The sequence below is a fragment of the Vigna unguiculata genome, chromosome 7 (genome assembly GCF_004118075.2).
Source record: "Vigna unguiculata cultivar IT97K-499-35 chromosome 7, ASM411807v1, whole genome shotgun sequence".
NCBI lineage: Eukaryota > Viridiplantae > Streptophyta > Magnoliopsida > Fabales > Fabaceae > Vigna > Vigna unguiculata.
Window position 1 is genome coordinate 40,236,190 of NC_040285.1, and position 19,465 is coordinate 40,255,654.

The 19,465-nt window shown below is 30.1% G+C and overlaps 2 protein-coding genes across 6 annotated transcripts; one reads left to right on the forward strand and one right to left on the reverse strand.

The window, feature by feature from the left end:
• Positions 1–65: 65 nt before the first annotated feature.
• Positions 66–4,067, reverse strand: LOC114191005 (protein CLP1 homolog). Its single transcript, XM_028080124.1, has 10 exons — positions 3,705–4,067; positions 3,534–3,602; positions 3,298–3,393; positions 2,687–2,928; positions 2,418–2,556; positions 2,238–2,294; positions 1,859–1,993; positions 1,078–1,313; positions 504–548; positions 66–422 (listed from the first exon to the last, which is right to left on the reverse strand). The coding sequence occupies exons 1-10, from the start codon at positions 3,912–3,914 to the stop codon at positions 335–337; spliced, it is 1,317 nt and encodes a 438-aa protein (XP_027935925.1). The 5' UTR covers positions 3,915–4,067; the 3' UTR covers positions 66–334.
• Positions 4,068–14,698: 10,631 nt separating this feature from the next.
• Positions 14,699–19,307, forward strand: LOC114189610 (kinesin-related protein 4). Of its 5 annotated transcripts, none has more exons than XM_028078228.1 (6): positions 14,700–14,977; positions 15,769–15,966; positions 16,060–16,174; positions 16,297–18,262; positions 18,404–18,610; positions 18,787–19,307. In XM_028078228.1, exons 2-6 carry the CDS (start codon positions 15,831–15,833, stop codon positions 19,108–19,110), a joined length of 2,748 nt encoding a protein of 915 aa, XP_027934029.1. In that variant the 5' UTR covers positions 14,700–14,977; positions 15,769–15,830; the 3' UTR covers positions 19,111–19,307. The 5 variants fall into 5 exon arrangements, with proteins under 5 accessions (XP_027934026.1, XP_027934029.1, XP_027934028.1 ...); XM_028078229.1 differs by lacking the exon at positions 14,700–14,977 and adding an exon at positions 15,000–15,155; XM_028078225.1 differs by having other exon boundaries at positions 14,699–14,977; positions 15,769–16,174.
• The last annotated feature ends 158 nt before the right edge of the window (positions 19,308–19,465 follow it).

Here is a 19,465-nt window from a genome sequence, read left to right on the forward strand (position 1 = left end):
GTCGACAACGGCTATTAAAAAACAAAGAGCAGAAAAAAATAGTTAAAACACTGCTAATATTTTAGTTATCCCTTCGCAACATAAACTAATCTAAACAGAAAATAGATATTCTCATGCTAAAATTAAACATAACAAAATTGTCTATCCCGACATGGAAAAAAGTTTAAAGTTGACATTGATACAAAAAACATGAGGAACTTCCCACTACGCAAAACAACACCTCACAAGAGGATCTAAGCTAAATTTAGTATTTACATTTGATCACGACACAAAACTGGCGAACCAGCACAACAAATTTGGTGAGACATTTTCCGGTAAAATGCTGTTCATTAGTTCATGTTTCAAGCCATGTCAAGGATCCCATTATCAAATACTTGCTTGGAAGCTCTCCAGAAGACGGAGCAAGGTATGTTATCTTCTTTCTGTAAGTAAAAAAACAACAATGCAAGCATTAGTCAGAGACTGTAAAAATAAAATGAATCATTAAATGGAACGATACAAACCTCTGAATATCAATGTCTGTCACAAAAATGAACCCGGCAACATTGCTGCACCAGAAAAGACATGAGATGGTAAGAAGATGTATACTTGTAGGAAGCAAGGAATTGAGAAGAGGGGTATAATATTCAGAGGCTTAAAACTAATTTCCCATTTCAAAAAAAAAAAAATAGAGAACAGAGGTTTAGGTATTCATAAAATTGGAGCTTTGAATGTTTACGAGGAATATCTCAAGACAGGCCACTTTATGCATAGAAGTGTCAGAAAATTAAATAGATAAATAAAGTTTTAAGAATAACCATTTCCATAAAAGCAAATCAAATCATATCGGATGGATAATTTCAAGTAGACTTCAAATTAACAGCATAAAGAGTCACCAGTTTCCATTTGCCCCACACTGCTTATCAGATATTCGATACACAAATCTCTCTAGTGTCACTATATTTGTAGAAGGGACACTACTCCTCACACATACAAGCAACCACATCACTTTAGAACAAAATAAAAATGCATGGATCAAACTTACTGGGTTCAAACAATTTAAAACTTAAAAATGATTAAAATCAGAACCGCAGTTACCTGGAAATGATCTCATCAGGTTCCTTGGCAAATGAGACAGCAAGGACAAGATGGAGCAAATCACGGTTTATGTTTACAGGTACAACTCTTGTTGGATCTGCAGCAGGTTCTGCTCCAATTGGCAAGGCTGAGCGTGGGGCCTGTGGCCCACCACCAACTCGATAAACAAACAAATCACTAAAATTTGCAATATTAGAATGTGGAGAAAGATCATTTGAAAGGCCATAGAAGTATTCCTGTGTCAAAATCAAATGGCAGTAATTTCAATTAGACCAAAAATAGTTGAACAGGAAATTGTGTTAAACAGTGTCCAGAGGGAGGAAAGAAAAGAAAACCCTCATCCTACTACACTTCCCAAGGCTAATAAACGACTTGTTCGTATTTGTAAAAGTGTTCTACTGTCAATGTAGTTTTTAGATTGCACGAGAATAGACTTTCTAAACACCAACTAAGGGTACATAAATATTGAGGAAGCAGCAAATTTCAAGATAAAAAAAAAAACAATTACCAACCGTTTCACTATTTATGTTGAAAATGGAAACATTCACTAAAATTAACAATTTTTCCGTTTAGATTTTTCAAATCTTCCAGAATACAAAACCATTGCTTGTAACATACTCCTATATTAACAAATAAACTCATAAGAACAAGTTCCCAGAGATAACAGACTTTCATAGTTTAAATATAAATCCTCAAAAATGAAAAAAAAAAAAAGGAAGGAAAATATCAATTTGAGGTTAACACATGTGGAAGATATTCAAAAGAAGACACGTAGGTTTACCCTTATCCTATAACTTCTGGCCTTCTGCCTGACTTTTGCATTCCTAGATACAACTCCACCTGACCTTTGAAGTTTCACAACATCTACTTTCGGCTCACTCTTAAGCACATCTTTGAGCATGCTGCACAATTTTTCCTATAAGAAGTTCAAAAGAAAGACTGACACACTGAGCTTCTACAGAATGCAAGAATTACTATCATGTACAAGGAAAGTATGAAATTTTAAAAATATGATACTGGGGATCATTGGAACTGTCTTTCAATACATTACATAACTAATACAGAATATGAATGATGCAAATGTTAAATAGTACATAATATATATATATATATATATATATATATATATATATATATATATATATATGCATGGCACACACCTGACCTAAAACCAAGACAACATTGGCCTTGAATGTACGAATTGCATGCAAGAGCAACTGCAACAGACACACACAAGAGAGTGAGTGAAGAAAGAGCAGTATAATCAAAATTAGCAGTAAGTTACATGTCTGAATAGAGATTAGTTTACAGTCATAAGTTAAAGTTCAAAGACCAATTACATCATAGCCTACTCCTTCTATCCATCCCATAGTATTTATCACCATGCCTGAAGCTCGAGATTCAGTATTTCCAGTAAATTGTCTCTCGATCATCCCTGAAAGCTCCTTGACGAGCACTTTATACAATTCTACATTGTTGCTGGAAAAACAAATACATTTAGATTGGATTTCCATTTCCTTAATGAGCTATCAACAATCTAAAAATCTCAAATCAATGAAAGTTCTTATATAATTTTGCCAATGTATAATAGAGGTTACATCAGTTATACCTTGGAGTTGCATGCCCGTAAAAGTATACAAGAGGCATTTCAAGTGGAATGCCTTCCACAGGATCAATGGGCATTTCAATTGGAGTGGCAGCAATGCATCCAGGAATTGTTATAGAGCCTTGGCCAATATCCAAGTCAACAAAGGTAGGCTTCCAACCTTGTTTAGCCGCCCAACTAAGAAGCATCCTGGACAAGGTACTCTTTCCAGAATCAGTAGGTCCTACAACAATGACCCTGGGACCCTGAAAAACAAAATTCACATACAACAAGCTTTACAACTTACACATGAAAGAATAGCATCCCAATCTATAAAATCACAAGCTTTCAAGTCTCTCAGCGCAATTTACTTCGAATAAAGCATTGTTTTTCACACAAAAGTAACAACAAACACTTATCATATCAAATCCAAGCTTCTAAGATATGTCCATGGCCACAATTCTGGTCCCAACATCAACGTTTTAAGAGACTCAACCACCACAATGAAACCACAACCGTGTCAATAGGAGTTGTCAGCAATTTCCCACAATATCAAGGAAGAACAAAACCACAACCCCAATTTAAAATCTTATGTCAACTATCCAGACAATCAAGCAAAAAGCACGAGAAAATACCTGAGAAGCATCAGAATCATCAGGTGATGAAGCTTTGGCACGACTTCTTCTTCCATCCAGTATGGCATGCACATTTACATAGCTTACCATGGGAGTCTGCACTCAAAAATTCGTATTATACTAATCACTGATATCTCAAATAGTGTTATATTTATGTTCTTTTTGTTTCTTTCTTTTCTTCGCTTCACCAACAAGTTAGAAATAAAACATTCAATAAGGCTGCTACAATGGCTTACCTCATCTGCAGTATAATCAGTTTCAGTAGCTCCGTCCATTTCAATGGTCGCACCAAACCAAGTAAACACCTGACACAAAGTAACATTACCCTTGTCAAAAAAGAGAGAGAGAGAGAGAGAGAGAGAGAGAGATGTGAACACAACAAAAAACATGATTAATAGAGACGTTACAGCGAACTTGAGCCGGGGAGGGAAATTGAGCCAGATTTCGGGAGGAAGCTCGGTGCCGAAAATTTCAGCAGTTCCGTTAAGGAGTCGAAGGCGAAGTGGTGCGTCGTTACCCACTTCTATTCTGAGTTCGCTTTCTCTCTCCAATTTCACTTGCTTAATGGTGGATGCAGAGCCCGAACCACCCACAGGACCTGCACCACCGTAAGCCATTTTCTTTTCGTCTCTGAAACTCCAATTTCACCTTTTCTGCTTCGAATCGAATTGGTATGTCGTTAGGGTTTGCACATGGAACAGAAAGGGGAAGGGAAAGGGCAAGAAATAAGAGAAACAGAGAGTATACAAGTTACTAGGAAGAAGATGAAGAGTCTGATCAATTTAGTTGTTTAAATTTTAATTATTAAATTATTACTCTTATTATTACAAATGAAAAAAGTGTTTTTTTTTATGATATTAAAAGGTAATCAAATTATTAATATTATAATTATAAAAGAAAAAATAATTACTTTAATTTAAAAAATAATAAATTAAAAATTAATATAAAATTAATAAAATAGTTATTTTGATTTAAAAAAGTAGTTATTTGGAGAATAAAAGTTAAAAATAAATAAATATAAGAAATGGATACAAATGAATATAATAGTATAGACTATTATTTATTGTTGTAGTATAAAATTTATAATCATATAATAAACTGTAAAGTATTTTACCTATATTATATAAATATATCACGTCTTATAAATATTTATCTATAACAATATATAAAGGGATTTTCCTTTCTGTGTCTATTTTTCAAAATATCGATTTTACCTTTTAAATATAATAATTTATTAAATTTTTAAAAATTGACCATTACTTTTATAAATTTTTTATAAAATCAGATGTCTCTGCTTCTTCTTTTCTTTTTTATTTATCAATAGTTATTCTTTTATTTGTTCTGATATATTTTACTTTATTTTTAATAAATATAATTTTAATATATATATATATATATATTACATGTAATATAATGGATTCTAAAGATTACGGATTTTTGTTAAATTGAGTTGGCAAAATTTAATTTTTTAAATGTTATTTAAATTGAATTTATTCATTAAACTTGTGTATTAAACGTATTCAATTTTGTTTAATTAATTGTCTTATATAATTGTTTATTATTTTTTAATTATAAATATATAAAATAAATCAAAATATTAAAATATTAAAATATTATTAAACTAGTTAATTCAATAATTCATTTATGTTTCATAAAAAGAGTAAATTAGGTTCCGCATTGTCTTTTTTTCTAACTAAATTCGTATTAAATCAAGTGTGAGTTAGATTGATTTGACATAAATAAAATTAAAAATATATAAAAAAAATTCTTCAATATTAATACATAATATATTTTATAATTTTAATGATACGTCATATAAATTAATTACTTAACATATAATATTATAAAATATCATATAGTCACTCTACTGTATTTTGTTTTATATTATAATGAAATTATAATTTTCATTTTTATAAGCCTAAATTTAACATTAATTTATAGTTATCCCATATATCTTCTTGTTATAAATATATTAAAAATATAATTATTTTAAATTGTTATGTGACTATTTTTCTTTGTTAAGAAATATTAAAATATAGTATACTTAATAATATGTTTAATTGTATAAGTACTTAACAGTTAGAAGAATAAACCAATTCATATAGTCATACTGATTTCATAAAATTGTAACAAACAAAATGGTTTCCTTTTAATCATCTGTCATAAATTCAAAAATACATTTATATAATCAGAAATTGAAATAGCATCAACCAAATCCAGTCTATTAAAAAAAGTTTATTTAATGCAACAGGACAAGAACAAAAAGATTAGGGATTGTGTGCATTAGTACAAAGGAGAGTGTAATCAGTAAAAGTGGTCAGCTAAATTTTGGTCAATTGGTCCATATTATGTTGCAAATTACCAAGAAGAAAATAAAAGGATTTGTTGGGTTGGGTCACGAATTCAAAGTAATCTCATACCAGCTTCTTCTGGCACTTAAAAAATTGACTGTTGCACCTATATAAACAATTTTTGTTTTTATTATTTAGTTTAATTATTCTATTAATCTTTGTTTCGATTAAAAAAATATAAAGTGGATGATTCAATGTTTTTTAGTATTAACTAACGTAAAATTATTAAGCTTGTCCTTTGAATTTTGTTTAATGGAAAGTAAGTAGTTTGTTTATATTATTGTTTATACATTTGTTATATTTAATTTAGGAAAAATATTATATTTCAATTGTTTAAGATGGACGTAACAATTGTGGTTTTGATGTTGAAAAAACTTTTAGGTGTGATATTTTTTATACACGTTACAAAGTCTTTATTTTTGCTCTATATTAATTAATTATGAAAGTGTAAAATTTTCCTTTAAATTTTCTCATCTTTTATTGAAGGTGTTTTAAATTTTAGCACAACTAAAAAATGTTTCATTTCAATTCAGTTTAGTTTGGTTCAGTTCGGTTCGGTTATGTTCAATTCAGTTCAGTTCAGTTCAGTTAGGTTCAGTTCAATTTGGTTCGGTTTGGTTTGGTTCGGTTCGATCCGGTTGAGTTCAGTTCGGTTCGGTTCAGTGTGGTTCATATCAGTGTGGTTTGGTTCGGTTCAGTTCGGTTCGGTTCGATTCAGTTGGTTTGATTCGATTCAGTGCGGTTTGGTTCGGTTCAATACGGTTCTGTTCGGTGTAGTTCGGTTCAATATTGTTCATTTCAATTTAGTTCAGTTCGGTTCAGTACGGTTTGTTTCAGTTCAGTTCGGTTCAGTGCGGTTCGGTTCACTTCAATTTAGTGCGGTTCAGTTCAGTTCGATTCAGTTCGGTTCACTGCGGTTCAGTTTGATCTAGTTTGATTCAATTCAATTCGATTTGGTTCGGTTCAGTTCAATTCAATAAAGAATATACAATGATTTTTTAAAATAGTTGTTAAATGTAAAATTAGAAAAATAAAATATGTACATAAGATAAGTTTTTAAAACAACCGTTGAAGACAAAAGAGGTGTTTAGACTAACGGTTTAAAGTAAACTATTTATAAAATAATTAGTTTTTAAAATAATAATTAAGGATAAAATTGGAATAACGAAATATGGACACAAAAGAGTGTATCTTCTTTATATATTGTTATAGATGAACAAAATTAATCTAACTAAACTTAACTATGATTATATGTATTATATTAAAGTAACAAAAAAACTAAACTATTTATAATAAAAATTAAATATTAAAGTAAATAAATTAATAAAAATTAAACATTATTGTTTTATGGTTTAATTTTAAAAAACTAAACTTCTATCGGTTAATTACTCACTAATTGAATTATGTATTTTATTTTCTCATTTTTCTTCAATGGTCTCTTATCCTAAACATCGTGCACACTTTATTTTTTAATTCAATCACCACCATTGGGACAACGATCGAAAACTTGTCATCTCCGTTACTACTATATAAGGCCATGTTGTCTTGCTCTTGTCGTCTCACCTTACCACGTTCACTACAATTCTAACACCTCACACCCCACCGAATTGGTATGTCTTTTTTTTTTAATTTAACCCTAACTAACATTTTATCTTTCTCTTATATGTCTTTTATTTTCTTCTGATTTTTTTATACTCAATGCTTCACTACTCCCATTTCATTTTTTTTTTTCATCGTCTTATAATATTTTTCATAATTATTTAGGTTTTTACCAATTTTGGAACTCTATGATTTTGATAAAATATTTATTTGTGTGAAAGGTGAATACAAACCAATTCAACCTTGTCCTTTGGATGTTTTTTTTTTTATTGAAAGTACACAATTTGTTTATATTATTGTTTATACACTTGCTATATTAATTTGGGGAAAAACATTATCTTTCAATTGTTTAAGAGAAACCTTAAAATTGTGGTGTTGGTGCTGAAAAAACTTTTGGGTGTGACATTTCTTACGCACATTACAAATCGACTCTCCTTTTGCTCTATATTAATTGATTATGAAAGTGTAAAATGTAAAATTTTACTTTAAGTTGTCTCCTCTTTTTGTGAAGGTGTTTTAAAATTCAGCAAAACTGAAAAGTATTTTAATTTAGTTTGATTCAGTTTAGTTTTGTTTAGTTTGGTTCGATTCGGTTGGGTTTAGTTCGGTTCGGTTCGGTCTGGTACGGTTCAATGTGGTTCGGTTCAGTTCAGTTTGGTCCGGTTCGGTTCGATTCGATTCAGTGCATTTTGTTTCGGTTCAATACGGGTTGATTTAGTTCAGTGCGGTTTGGTTCAGTGCGGTTCGTTTTGGTTAAGTGTAGTTCAGTCCGATTCGTTTTAGTGCAGTCTGATCTGGTTCGATTCGGTTCAGTGCGGTCTGGTTTGATTCAGTTCAATTTGATTTGGTTCGATTCAGTTCACTTCAATAAAGAATATATAATGAAATTTTAAAAATTTGTTGTTAAATGTACAATTTGAAAAATAAAATATGTACGTAAGAGAAGTTTTTAAAACAACTGTAGAAGACAAAAGAGATTTTTAGACTAATGATTAAAAGTAAATTATTTATAAAATAATTTGCTTTTATAATAATAATTAAGGATAAAATTGGAATAACGAAATATGGACACAAAAGAGAATATCTATTTATATATTGTTATAGATGAACAAAATTAATCTAACTAAACTTAACTATGATTATCTTTATTATATATTTAAGTAACAAAAAAAAACTAAATTACTTACAATAAAAATTAAACATTAAAGTAAAAATAAAAAATAAAAATTAAACAATATTGTTTTATCATTTAATTTAAAAAAAAATAACAATGAACTTCTATCGGTTAACTGCTCACTAATTGAATTATGTAATTTATTTTCTTTTTTTTCTTCAATTACCTCTTATCCTACACATCGCGCACACTCCATGTTTTTAATTCAATCACTATCATTGAGACAATGATCGTGAGCTTCTCATCTTTGTCGCTACTTTATCAGGTCATGCCGCCTTGTCGTACCGCCTTAATACCTTCACTGCAATTCTAACACCTCACACCCCACCCAATTGATATGACTTTTTTTTTAATTTAACCCTAACTAACATTTTATTTTTCTCTTATATGTTTTTTGCATTTTTCTCATTTTTTTATACTCAGTGCTTCACTACTCCCATTTCACCTTTTTTTTTTTTCATCGTCTTATAATATTTTTTTTAAATATTTAGGCTTTTACCAATTTAAGCTTGTCATTTGAATGTTTTTTTATTGAAAGTATACAGTTTGTTTATGTTATTGTTTATACAATTTCTATATTTAATTTGGGGAGAAGCATTATATTTCAATTGTACAAAAGGGATCTCACGATTGTGGTTGGTATTGGTGCTGAAAAACTTTTGGGTGTGACATTTTTTATACACGTTACAAAGCGACTTTACTTTTGCTTTATATTAATTACTTATGAAAGTGTAAAATTTTCCTTTAAATTTTCTCATATTTTTTTTAAGGTGTTTTAAAATTCAGCATAACTAAAGAATATTTCAATTCAATTTAGTTTAATTCAGTTTAGTTCAGTTCGGTTAGGTTAGGTTAAGTTCGATTTAGTTCGGTTCGGTTCAATTCAGTTTAGTTCGGTCTGGTTCAATTCAGTTTGGTTTGGTTTGGTTCGATCCGGTCTTGTTCGGTTCAGTTCAATTCGATTAGGTTCGGTTCAGTTCAGTCCAATAAATAATATATAATGAATTTTTAAAATAGTTGTTAAATGTAAAATTAGAAAAATAAAGGTTTAATTATGCCTTTGGTCCCCATTTTGGAGTCAAAATCTCAAAATGGTACCCAAAATTTTAAAAGTCTCAAAATGGTCCCCTTTTTTGTTGAAACATCTCACGTTTGCCCTTCCCGTTAAGTCAAGGTTGACGCCGTTAGAGGGAGTGCCACGTGTCAGTTCCTCGACTTTTTGAATTTTTGAATTTTTTTTTTTGATTTTTTTTTGATTTTTTATTTTTTGAATTTTTTTAAAAAAATCAAAAAAATTGCCACGTGTCAAGCTGTCATCGTGCCACGTGGCAGTGACAGTGACACGTGTCAGTATTACACCACGTGTATAAATTTAATTTTATATAAATGTTATACAAATATTTTTATTAAATTTGATATTTGTATTCAAATTGATATTTTTATTATATATTTTTAACATAGCTAAGTTTAGTTAAAATTATGTTTCACATTCAACTTCACTTAAAATTGTTTTAAAATTTTAAATTTATATGTGTTTTATTGTAACATGAACTAGGTAATTTATGAATTTTTTTCTATTAACATTATTTTCTATTAACAACTTTTAAACCATTTTAAATAAAGTTCAGTGTAAAATATTAATTAAATGAACTTAATTTGGTTAAAAATATTTACTTGAAATATCAATTTTGATGGAAATATTTGTGTACATCTATACAGAAATTAAATTTGATTTTAATTTGGAGAGGGACAAAATTGCAAATTTTTACAAAAATTGGGACTAAATTGAGACAAATTAAAATAAAGGGACCAAATTGAGACTAAAAAAATGACACGTGGCGTAATACTGACACGTGTCACTGTCACTGCCACGTGGCACGATGACAGCTTGACACGTGGCAATTTTTTTTGATTTTTTTAAAAAAATTCAAAAAAAAAAATTCAAAAAAAAAATTAATAAAAAAATTCAAAAAATCGAGGAACTGACACGTGGCACTCCCTCTAACGGCGTCAACGTTGACTTAACGGTAAGGGCAAACGTGAGACGTTTCAACAAAAAATGGGACCATTTTGAGACTTTTAAAATTTTGAGTACCATTTTGAGATTTTGACTCCAAAATGGGGACCAAAGGCATAATTAAACCAAAAATAAAATATGTACATAAGAAAAGTTTTTAAAGCAAATGTTGAAGACAAAAAATATTTTTTAAGTAAACTATTTATAAAGTAATTAATTTTTAAAATAATAATTAAGGATAAAATTGGAATAACAAAATAATACAAAATAAAATATCCTATTTATCTATGGTTATAGATTTATTCTTGAATATTGAAAAATTTATACAATTTAATTATTTTAACCAGATTAAATATTTTTTTATCAAATTTGATATTAAATTTTTGTTAAATCAACAAAACAAATCACTCTTATTAATATTTTTAATTTTGATGAAAAATATTTTATCTATTTCAAGAAACTTAATAGAAAGGACTGAATTACATTAATTTTCTAAAAGTTATAACTAAATTAAAACTAAAAAAAACAGAGAACCAATTTATATATATTTTTTGTGTGAAAATTTAAATACACCTTCTTATTTTTAGAGTATATATAATTTGAAAGTCAACACAGATTCTACTGTCCCAAAACAGTTTAGATCGTGCAATTGGAAAGTCATTTTATAAATTTAGATTAAAAATTTTATTTTTAAAATAATATTTTGTATATATCAAGAACATTTTTTACTTCCAAATTACAGAATTCAAAAGTCACTTTGTACTTCAAAAAACAAACAAAAATATTTTTTTAATATGGGGTGCAGGAAGAGTTCATGGAGATGTGTGCAAAACCAGCTTAAACACAAAGAGAAGAATGTGAAAGTTGCATGAGTCATCAACTTTTTCCATTTTTTTTATATGGTATCTATCTTTTATAAAAGGTTAAAACATTTATAATTATTCTATTAAAATTTATTTATTCATCGCTGATAAAAACAAAATTTTGGTTTAGGATTTATTGTTGCACCTATGAAGTAATATTTTTCCTCTCGAATCAAACACAATCATGATAACTAAAATAAGGAATTTCTATTTCGTATTAATTAGTAAAATGACATGACACAAAAACTTGTAGTTTTTGCTTTATTGTTTTCTGATAATTATTGCTATAAGGTGGGGTATAAAAAATATTGTTGATTATTTCGGTGTAATAACTAACCAGTTAGACATATTGAACATTTTGTGTATAAACATATGGGAGACACAAACGTTTAAGTAGGGACATGGGAGACACACTCATGTCATGTTCACAATTTTATAATTTCAAAATGTGAATCTATGTTACTAGATATTTTGATGATTCAAACTAGGAGCTATTTGGTCAATCTAATGAAAAAGACAATGTTAACATTGTGCTCAAACAACTTAGGACTATCAGAAATATTTAATAAAATGTAATTTATACAACACCAAGATTTTATAAAGATTCTTATGTAAAAAACTTATGATTTATAGACATCTATCGAGTGTGTACAAAAATTTAGAATATATAGTTTTTTTGGTGAAAAATGAGATTTAAAAGTCAAACCGTGATCTATTTATTACATAATTTATTTATAACCGTGATTCATGCGATGTTTAACCTGACCCATATAAATAAATATAAAAAAACTCATAATTTTTACAAAAATACAATTATAATTTTAATGATATCAAACATAATTTCCTACACCTTGACTACTACTACAAAAATATATATTAAATGTTAACTTTTTAGGAGCTAATATTGAACTCAATTTTTATATTATGATAAATCTTTATAAATATTTTACAAAATATAATACAAAACCTTTTTTTAACTTCTCGTTGTTTAATATTTTAATTAATTTAATTAGAGTGCCAGTATGATTAAGATATATAATTTTTTAATTATTTCTTATACTTAATTTAACTACTTTATCATTTTTAACTAATTATTATACTTTTGAATTATGATAAAATAAGGTTAGATAACTTTTTGATCACGTTAAATATTTTAGAAGTGTCACACACACAACATATATAACCTAGTAAGATAAATAAAATACTTTCACTTTATTTTAAATATATACTTGATTTAAAAAAATATAATTTAAGTATCTAATTGAGATGATGAGAATTTGAGTAATAAGTTTTAAAAAAAGTGTGAATATAATTTTTTAAAACATGTCACAAATAAGACAAAGATTTATATAGCAGTGAATAAAGTAACAGTAAAAGTGAGTGTGAATAGGTTATTTTTTCTGCACTCCTTGTCTGAGAAGTGAAAGAGAAGATTTATCCTCTTTTTCACCAATCATACTGCTCCGTCAATCATGGCCGTTGACCCCTCTTCATCATCAATCACCGTTCTAACATTCTTTTTAATTTGTAAAATTTATGCACAATAATATTTTGACAATATAATTTTTTTTATAATTTAAAATAATATTTAAAATATAAAAATAAAATAAAAATATTTAAAAAATACCACATTAGAGTAGAAATTAAAATTATCAAAATTTAATTTTTAAGAAAATATTTTCCTATATTTATATACACTTTCTTTCATAATCCAAAATATTTTAATAACCAGACATTCTTAGAAGAAAATCGACTCTAACATATAACAGATTATAAATATTATATAAATTATTCCTTACAAATACAAATTAACATAGTGTATTTTATAGAGTGAATTGGCAAATTATAACAAAAATTGAAACATGTCATCCACATCCACTCTTTCTCCAGTGGTGTTTCTCTTTTATGGAACATAATTATGGCTGGTATAACCTTTTAAATTTGGTACCTTTTGTTATGTTAATAATGATTAAGTGAAAATGATTCTTGTTGCAGCTGGTGCATGATGTCCATAATCATTCTTTCCCTTTATTTCTGCGATTTTTATATCCTTTTGTTCAAGAATAAAATGCCCATTTTAAAATCATAATAATCATAACCTAGCTGCTTCATTGTGTTCTAAATTAATGGGAGTAAATTAAAAATGTAGTTTGTTCTTTTCAATCTTATCATCCAATACTACTATTAAAAGTGGGAGGATTATCTCCCTCACTTAGGAAGTATCTCTATTTATACATTTTTTATAATTTGATTGAATGTAAAATTTGGTATTTAAATAAGTTGTAAGTGATAACTTCTGATATATATCTTTTAATATTTGAAAATTCTATATCTTTAAATTAGTTTTTAATTATTATGACTTGACTAAATTTAAAATTTGGACTAGTTTAGTACTTGAATAAGGTATAAGAGATAATCTTGATATATATTTTTTAATTTTTAAAAATTATATATTTTTCAATTATTTTGACTGTATCCTAAATAATTATCTTTTGTATATATTTGATGATGTTGATAACATTTGACTATTAAATATTTCATTAATTATGTCGAAAAATCTTTTAAAATCTCTGTGATTTTTATTTATTTGCATAATATAATCTACATATTTATCTTTTTTATTTTTGTTGAATAAAATTTAAAATATCAAATAAAATATAAAAAATAAAATAATAATAAAATATAAAAATAAATAAAATAAAAATATGATAATGTCAATTATTATTATTATATGTAGTCTATAATTTTACATTTTTTTTAAAATTATTTACAGGAAGTTATTTTTTCCATCAATATATATAAAGAGAATTGCATGTAAATTGCGTGTTTTTTTAGATTTGAGTTTTATTATCTAAACGTATTTATTTCAATAATATGATTTTTATTTATGATCAAAATTTGACTTCCAAAAACTTGAATTCCAATTTTTATTTTATTCCATTCAGTCAAAGAAAAATGTTAAAATTCTGAATTAAATTTAAATTTTTTTATGGAACTGAAATTATAGACAATTTTTTTTAAAAAAGAAATAATTAAAATAATAATCTAATTAATGTAAAGTCTAACATTAGGTTAGGTAACGTTTTGCTTTTTTTTTTTTTTAACTACAGATCAAAACCTGAAGCCATTCAGGTAAATATTTGAATAAATACAGTGAATAATAAATAAATCTTATCTGGCCAAGCGTACTGGTTTAGAAAAAAATTAAATAAATAATAAATATTTAAAAAAAAAGTTAAAGTGTGGACCGCAGTAGTGAAACGACAGTGGAAGGCTGCGCATGATCCAACCAAACAACGCTCCTATCTTGGACCGCACATTCCGCGCGGTATACGAAGCTTTTGAATTTAATTTCATGACTATTTTACCCTTCATCTTTTCTCAATATTCCCACTCACTGCTTCACTTCCAGTGCTCTTTCGCACCTCCTCATTCTTAATCATTAAATCTCAACCTTTATGGCAAAATCTTTAATTCCCAATTTCAATTTCACTTTTCAAATTCCCTCTCTCATTCCAACACTTTTCATGCCAATCATATTTTCGGTTACAATTTCTCAGTCAAACCTTCGTTTTTTTGTGTAATTTTTTCTTAACTCCACAATTAAAAACCTCTGTTCCTTTCAATTTCGAATTGTTTCTCTGCGCAATCTTCTTCTTTTACCCTTTGAAACTCTGTGAGTTGCTCTCTCTCTCTCCCTCTCTATATGTATATTTTGTTTGGATGATTTTTTTTTTCTTTTTGTTGAGTTTGTGTCTGTCTCCTGGGAAAGTTGATAAAGGACAATTGGAATTGGAAAAGTTGGTTTCACTTTTTCTCCGCCTCACTCACGTCACCGAAACCCTGAATTTCAGGTTTTCTTTCTTTTAGGGTTATGCAATTCAGGCTTTGTGGAGCAAGGAAACTGGGGACATTACTGTTTCCTTTCTGTTCTTTAGCTTTCCTTTTTTCTCTGAGTAATTTATAAGTAAATTGCATGGTTTTGGGGTGTAGGTATGCGATAATTCGTTTTCTTTTGTATGGTTTCTGCTGTTGTTATTGCTCCACTTGGTGGAATTGATCAATATTCGGACCATGTTTGTCGTATGACTCCAAGAAACAGGGTTTTGTGTGTAACAGACAAGGTTTGGGTTGAGGATAATGTGGTCTTTTCGTTCACTGCATCAGCTTGGTTGTTGGCTGGATGGATTCTTACTGATTAATTAATTAATGCCTGGTCGTATCCGTTGCGTTTTGATATTCTTTGTTTAATTTTTATTTTGAAATTGTGAACGTTGTTGAAATCAAATATTCAAATATTCAGTGCTTCTCTTTGGTGTAACGTGTCTCTCTGCTACTCAGAGTGTGATCTTCTCTCTTCTTTCTTCTGTTTTATTTTCCTTTTCCAATTGGTGGGTTTGCGACACTGGTTTGTATAATCTTGTTTTACCTTTTTTTTTTTTCTTTTTCTGTTTTTCTTTTCTGTAGTAGTCCTGCGGAAGCTGAGATTTGATGAGCTTGTGGCAGTGATTGTACTGAAGGTTTAATTCATGAAGAAACTATTCTTTTTCAAATCTTCTGCGTCTAGCAGTGGAAATAACACCAACGCAACTCCACCAAAATCAACAAATAAGCAAAAGGCATGGGATAGTGTTTCCGAGATTGGAATGAACAATCAAGCTTACGGTAAAGCTGATGATTATTTCCAGAGCCCCAAGGGCTTATTCTCCAAAACTCGAAAAAATGTTTCTGATGATCAGAGTTCTTCTGGTGTTCCAGATCTTAGAAGGAGCAGGTCACTGTCGTCATCTGCTTGCCAGTTCAGAGATCCAACCAGGTCTCCTTCAAGTAGCATTGTTAGTGATCCATATCATCAATTTGAGCGTTCATCTCGGTGAGACTTGATAACCTAACTTTTGAAGCATATTGTTGACTGAATTGAAGCTTATTCCACGTTGTATTGGCTATATTTTGCACATATTTATTTTGGTTGAACATTCTATGTGTATATATCAGTTGTCAGGCTCCTAACTACGAGAAACAAAAGCGGGACAAGCCAACCCAAGTTTCTTCTGTCCAAAATTTGCACAGATATGAGAGACCTGGGTCTACCAGTTCTTCAAGATCCCATCACGAGTCATCTGGGAACTCATCCACTTGTTCCAGCAAGGTTGTTGATCGTTACATTGATGGAGAGCAGCATCCGGAGGAAAGTAGGCCCAGGAACAATTCACAAAGAAATAATAGTAGACATGGGAGCTATGGTATGAAGCTTCCGCCAAAAGTTCAGCTTACAGCACCAAATTCACCAACTCATGGAATCAAAGACAAACCAAGGGTTCATTCATTTAGGGAAGCTAAAGCTACCCGTCATCGGTTCTCATCCCGAGATTGGACAGAAAATTGTGTTGCACCAGAGTCCCCGAGGAGTCTTGCAAAAAATGTGATCGAGAGACTTTCTCAGTCCTGTGATATCCCCAAGACATGTTCGCAGAATGTTACCACTGATAATCCAATCACAATTGAAGATATATATTCTAGATCTGTGAATGGACACTATGACTCTGATTTTGATGATGCTCGGCCGAAAAATAATTTGCTGGATGAGTCCTACAGAATGACAAATGGCTATCATGGCATAGATGGCAATTTTGAGGGTTTAAGCTGTGATGAACCTGAAGAGGATGCAGATGCAGACCTAATAAGAAGATCAAAGGAGGCTGAGGAGAGGGTTATTCTTCTTTCAAAGAAACTGGAGCGAGAAAGCTTTTTTCCTGATGGTGGTTATGATGTGTCAGTACTGATTCAGACAATCAGACATCTACTAGAGGAGAAAATAAGTTTGGCTCTGGAAGTTTCAACCCATCTAAGGTCTCAAATTTCTGACAGGGTCTCCGCCAGAGAAGAACTTAGCCGTGTAAAAACAGAACTTGAGTATCGGAATCAGAGACTAGAAAAAGAAAAGAATGAGATGCAGTCAGCATTGGAGAAGGAATTGGACAGAAGGTCAAGTGACTGGTCATTTAAACTTGAGAAATACCAGTTAGAGGAGCAAAGGCTTCGTGAGCGAGTTAGAGAGCTTGCGGAGCAGAATGTATCACTTCAAAGGGAAGTCTCCTCTTTAAGTGAGAGGGAAATGGAAAGCAAAAGTGTGATGGCATATACTGACCAACAACTCAAGGTATTGACTGATAACACAGAGATAATGAAAAAGGAAATTCTGGATTTGCAGCAAAATCTATTGGAACTACAAGAGAAATATAAGGTATCAGAAGAAAACAGGGATTGTATCCTAAGAAATTTTGAAGAGAAGGAGAAGGAGTGCAAGGAGTTACACAAGTCCCTTACAAGGTTATTAAGAACTTGCAGTGAGCAAGAGAAGACAATAACTGGATTACAAGATGGGTTTAGCGAGGAGCTTCATAAAACCCAACCCATGGAGAGTGCTGACAAACAAACTACAAAAATGCGAATGGAGCAAATGAGATTGACTGGAGTGGAACTTGCCTTGAGAAAGGAGTTGGAGTCTTGCAGGTTTGAGGCAGATTCTCTTCGCCATGAGAATATAATGCTCTTGAACCGGTTGAAAGGTGACAGGAAAGAATGTGTTGCTACTACTTATAGACTAGATAAAGAACTATGGGCCCGCATCTACTGCCTTCAGAATCAAGGCCTAACAATGCTAAATGAAAGCACATACTTGTGTTCAAAATTACTGGAATTCGTTAAAGGTAAAGGAAACCGTCTTCGCCAAAATGTCCAGCTGGATCAAGAAGTGATTGGAAATGGTTTAGATGGGCAATTTATTGTTGAATCTGAAACTAAAATTCAGGGGCTGAAAAGTGGCACTGAGGGTTTAACAAGGAGTTTGCAGACGATGTCTTCTTTGTTGAAAGATAAGTCAAATCCACTGACTTCTAAATTTCAATCAGAGTGTATAGAAGCTGGTAAACTAGCTACAATAAATGATCAATTATCTGAGGTAAATTTCTTCAGGAAGTTTTACTTAATGGAATTAAATTGTGAAAACTCTATTCTACTGCTGCGTGTTGATTTACTTTAAATCTGTTTTACATAATTTGTTCATTGAAAATTCATGTCGATCATGTTGATACTTGTATAGGATATTTTAAGAACTGAACTTAAAGCAGAATGTTTGTTGACGAGCTTATTAAGAGAGAGTCTGTACTCTAAAGAGCTCCAAGCTGAGCAGATGGAAGCTGAACTTGCTACAGCAGTGAGAGGAAACGACATACTTAGATCTGAGGTGCGAAATGCTTTGGATAATCTTTCAAGCGTAACCCACAAGTTGAAGGACCTCGAACTTCAGGTCAGTCTAGCGTAACCCACAAGAGTATTGAAGTTTATTTATTAAACTCATCTAATGAATGTTTATACATGGTGGTATGTCGTTATTGTTGTCTTGTGGGTAAATAACTAGGTAGTTTTTTCAATTGCTATTACTTAAGCCTGTTAACCAATCTCCTGGAAAAATTGTTGAGGCAGATGTTGAAGAAAGATGAGAGTAGAAACTGCCTTCAAAATGATCTGCAAGAGTCTAACAGGGAATTGACAATCATGAGGGGAAAATTGCCCAAAGTGACAGAGGAGAGAGATTATATGTGGGAGCAAGTGAAGCAATATAGTGAGCAGAATATGTTGTTGAACGCAGAGGTCAATGTATTGAAGAAGAAGATAGAGACACTTGAAGAAAACAACCTCGAAAAGGAAGGTCAAATATCCATCTTGCAAGACTCTCTTGCCAAAAGACCCTTTGATGATCTCCTTGGGAGTCCCGACCATAAATTTTTCAGTACAAAATTACTATAATAACTTGTTTTCTCATAGGCCTATTTCATTGTTCATAGTTACCAGCATCTGTGAATGAGTTGCTTTTTTTATTGTTGCTCTTTCTTTATAGTTTCTTTCACAGCAATTTTTCTTATATATGTGAAGTGTAAGATCGGACAGAAAAATTAAAGAATACAAAGTTCCATTTTCCCCTATTCCTCGGGGAATCATGAAAATTAGTCTTAGCTTCAGTTGTTAAAAGGGACTCAAAGGCTAATCACGTATTAACCGAGAAATAAGTCAACTCAACTTTGATAAGTTAAAAACTTTATAATTTCGTCTTACCACGAGTTGGTAGATTTTGTATCTCACATAAATATATTTTGTTATTCTA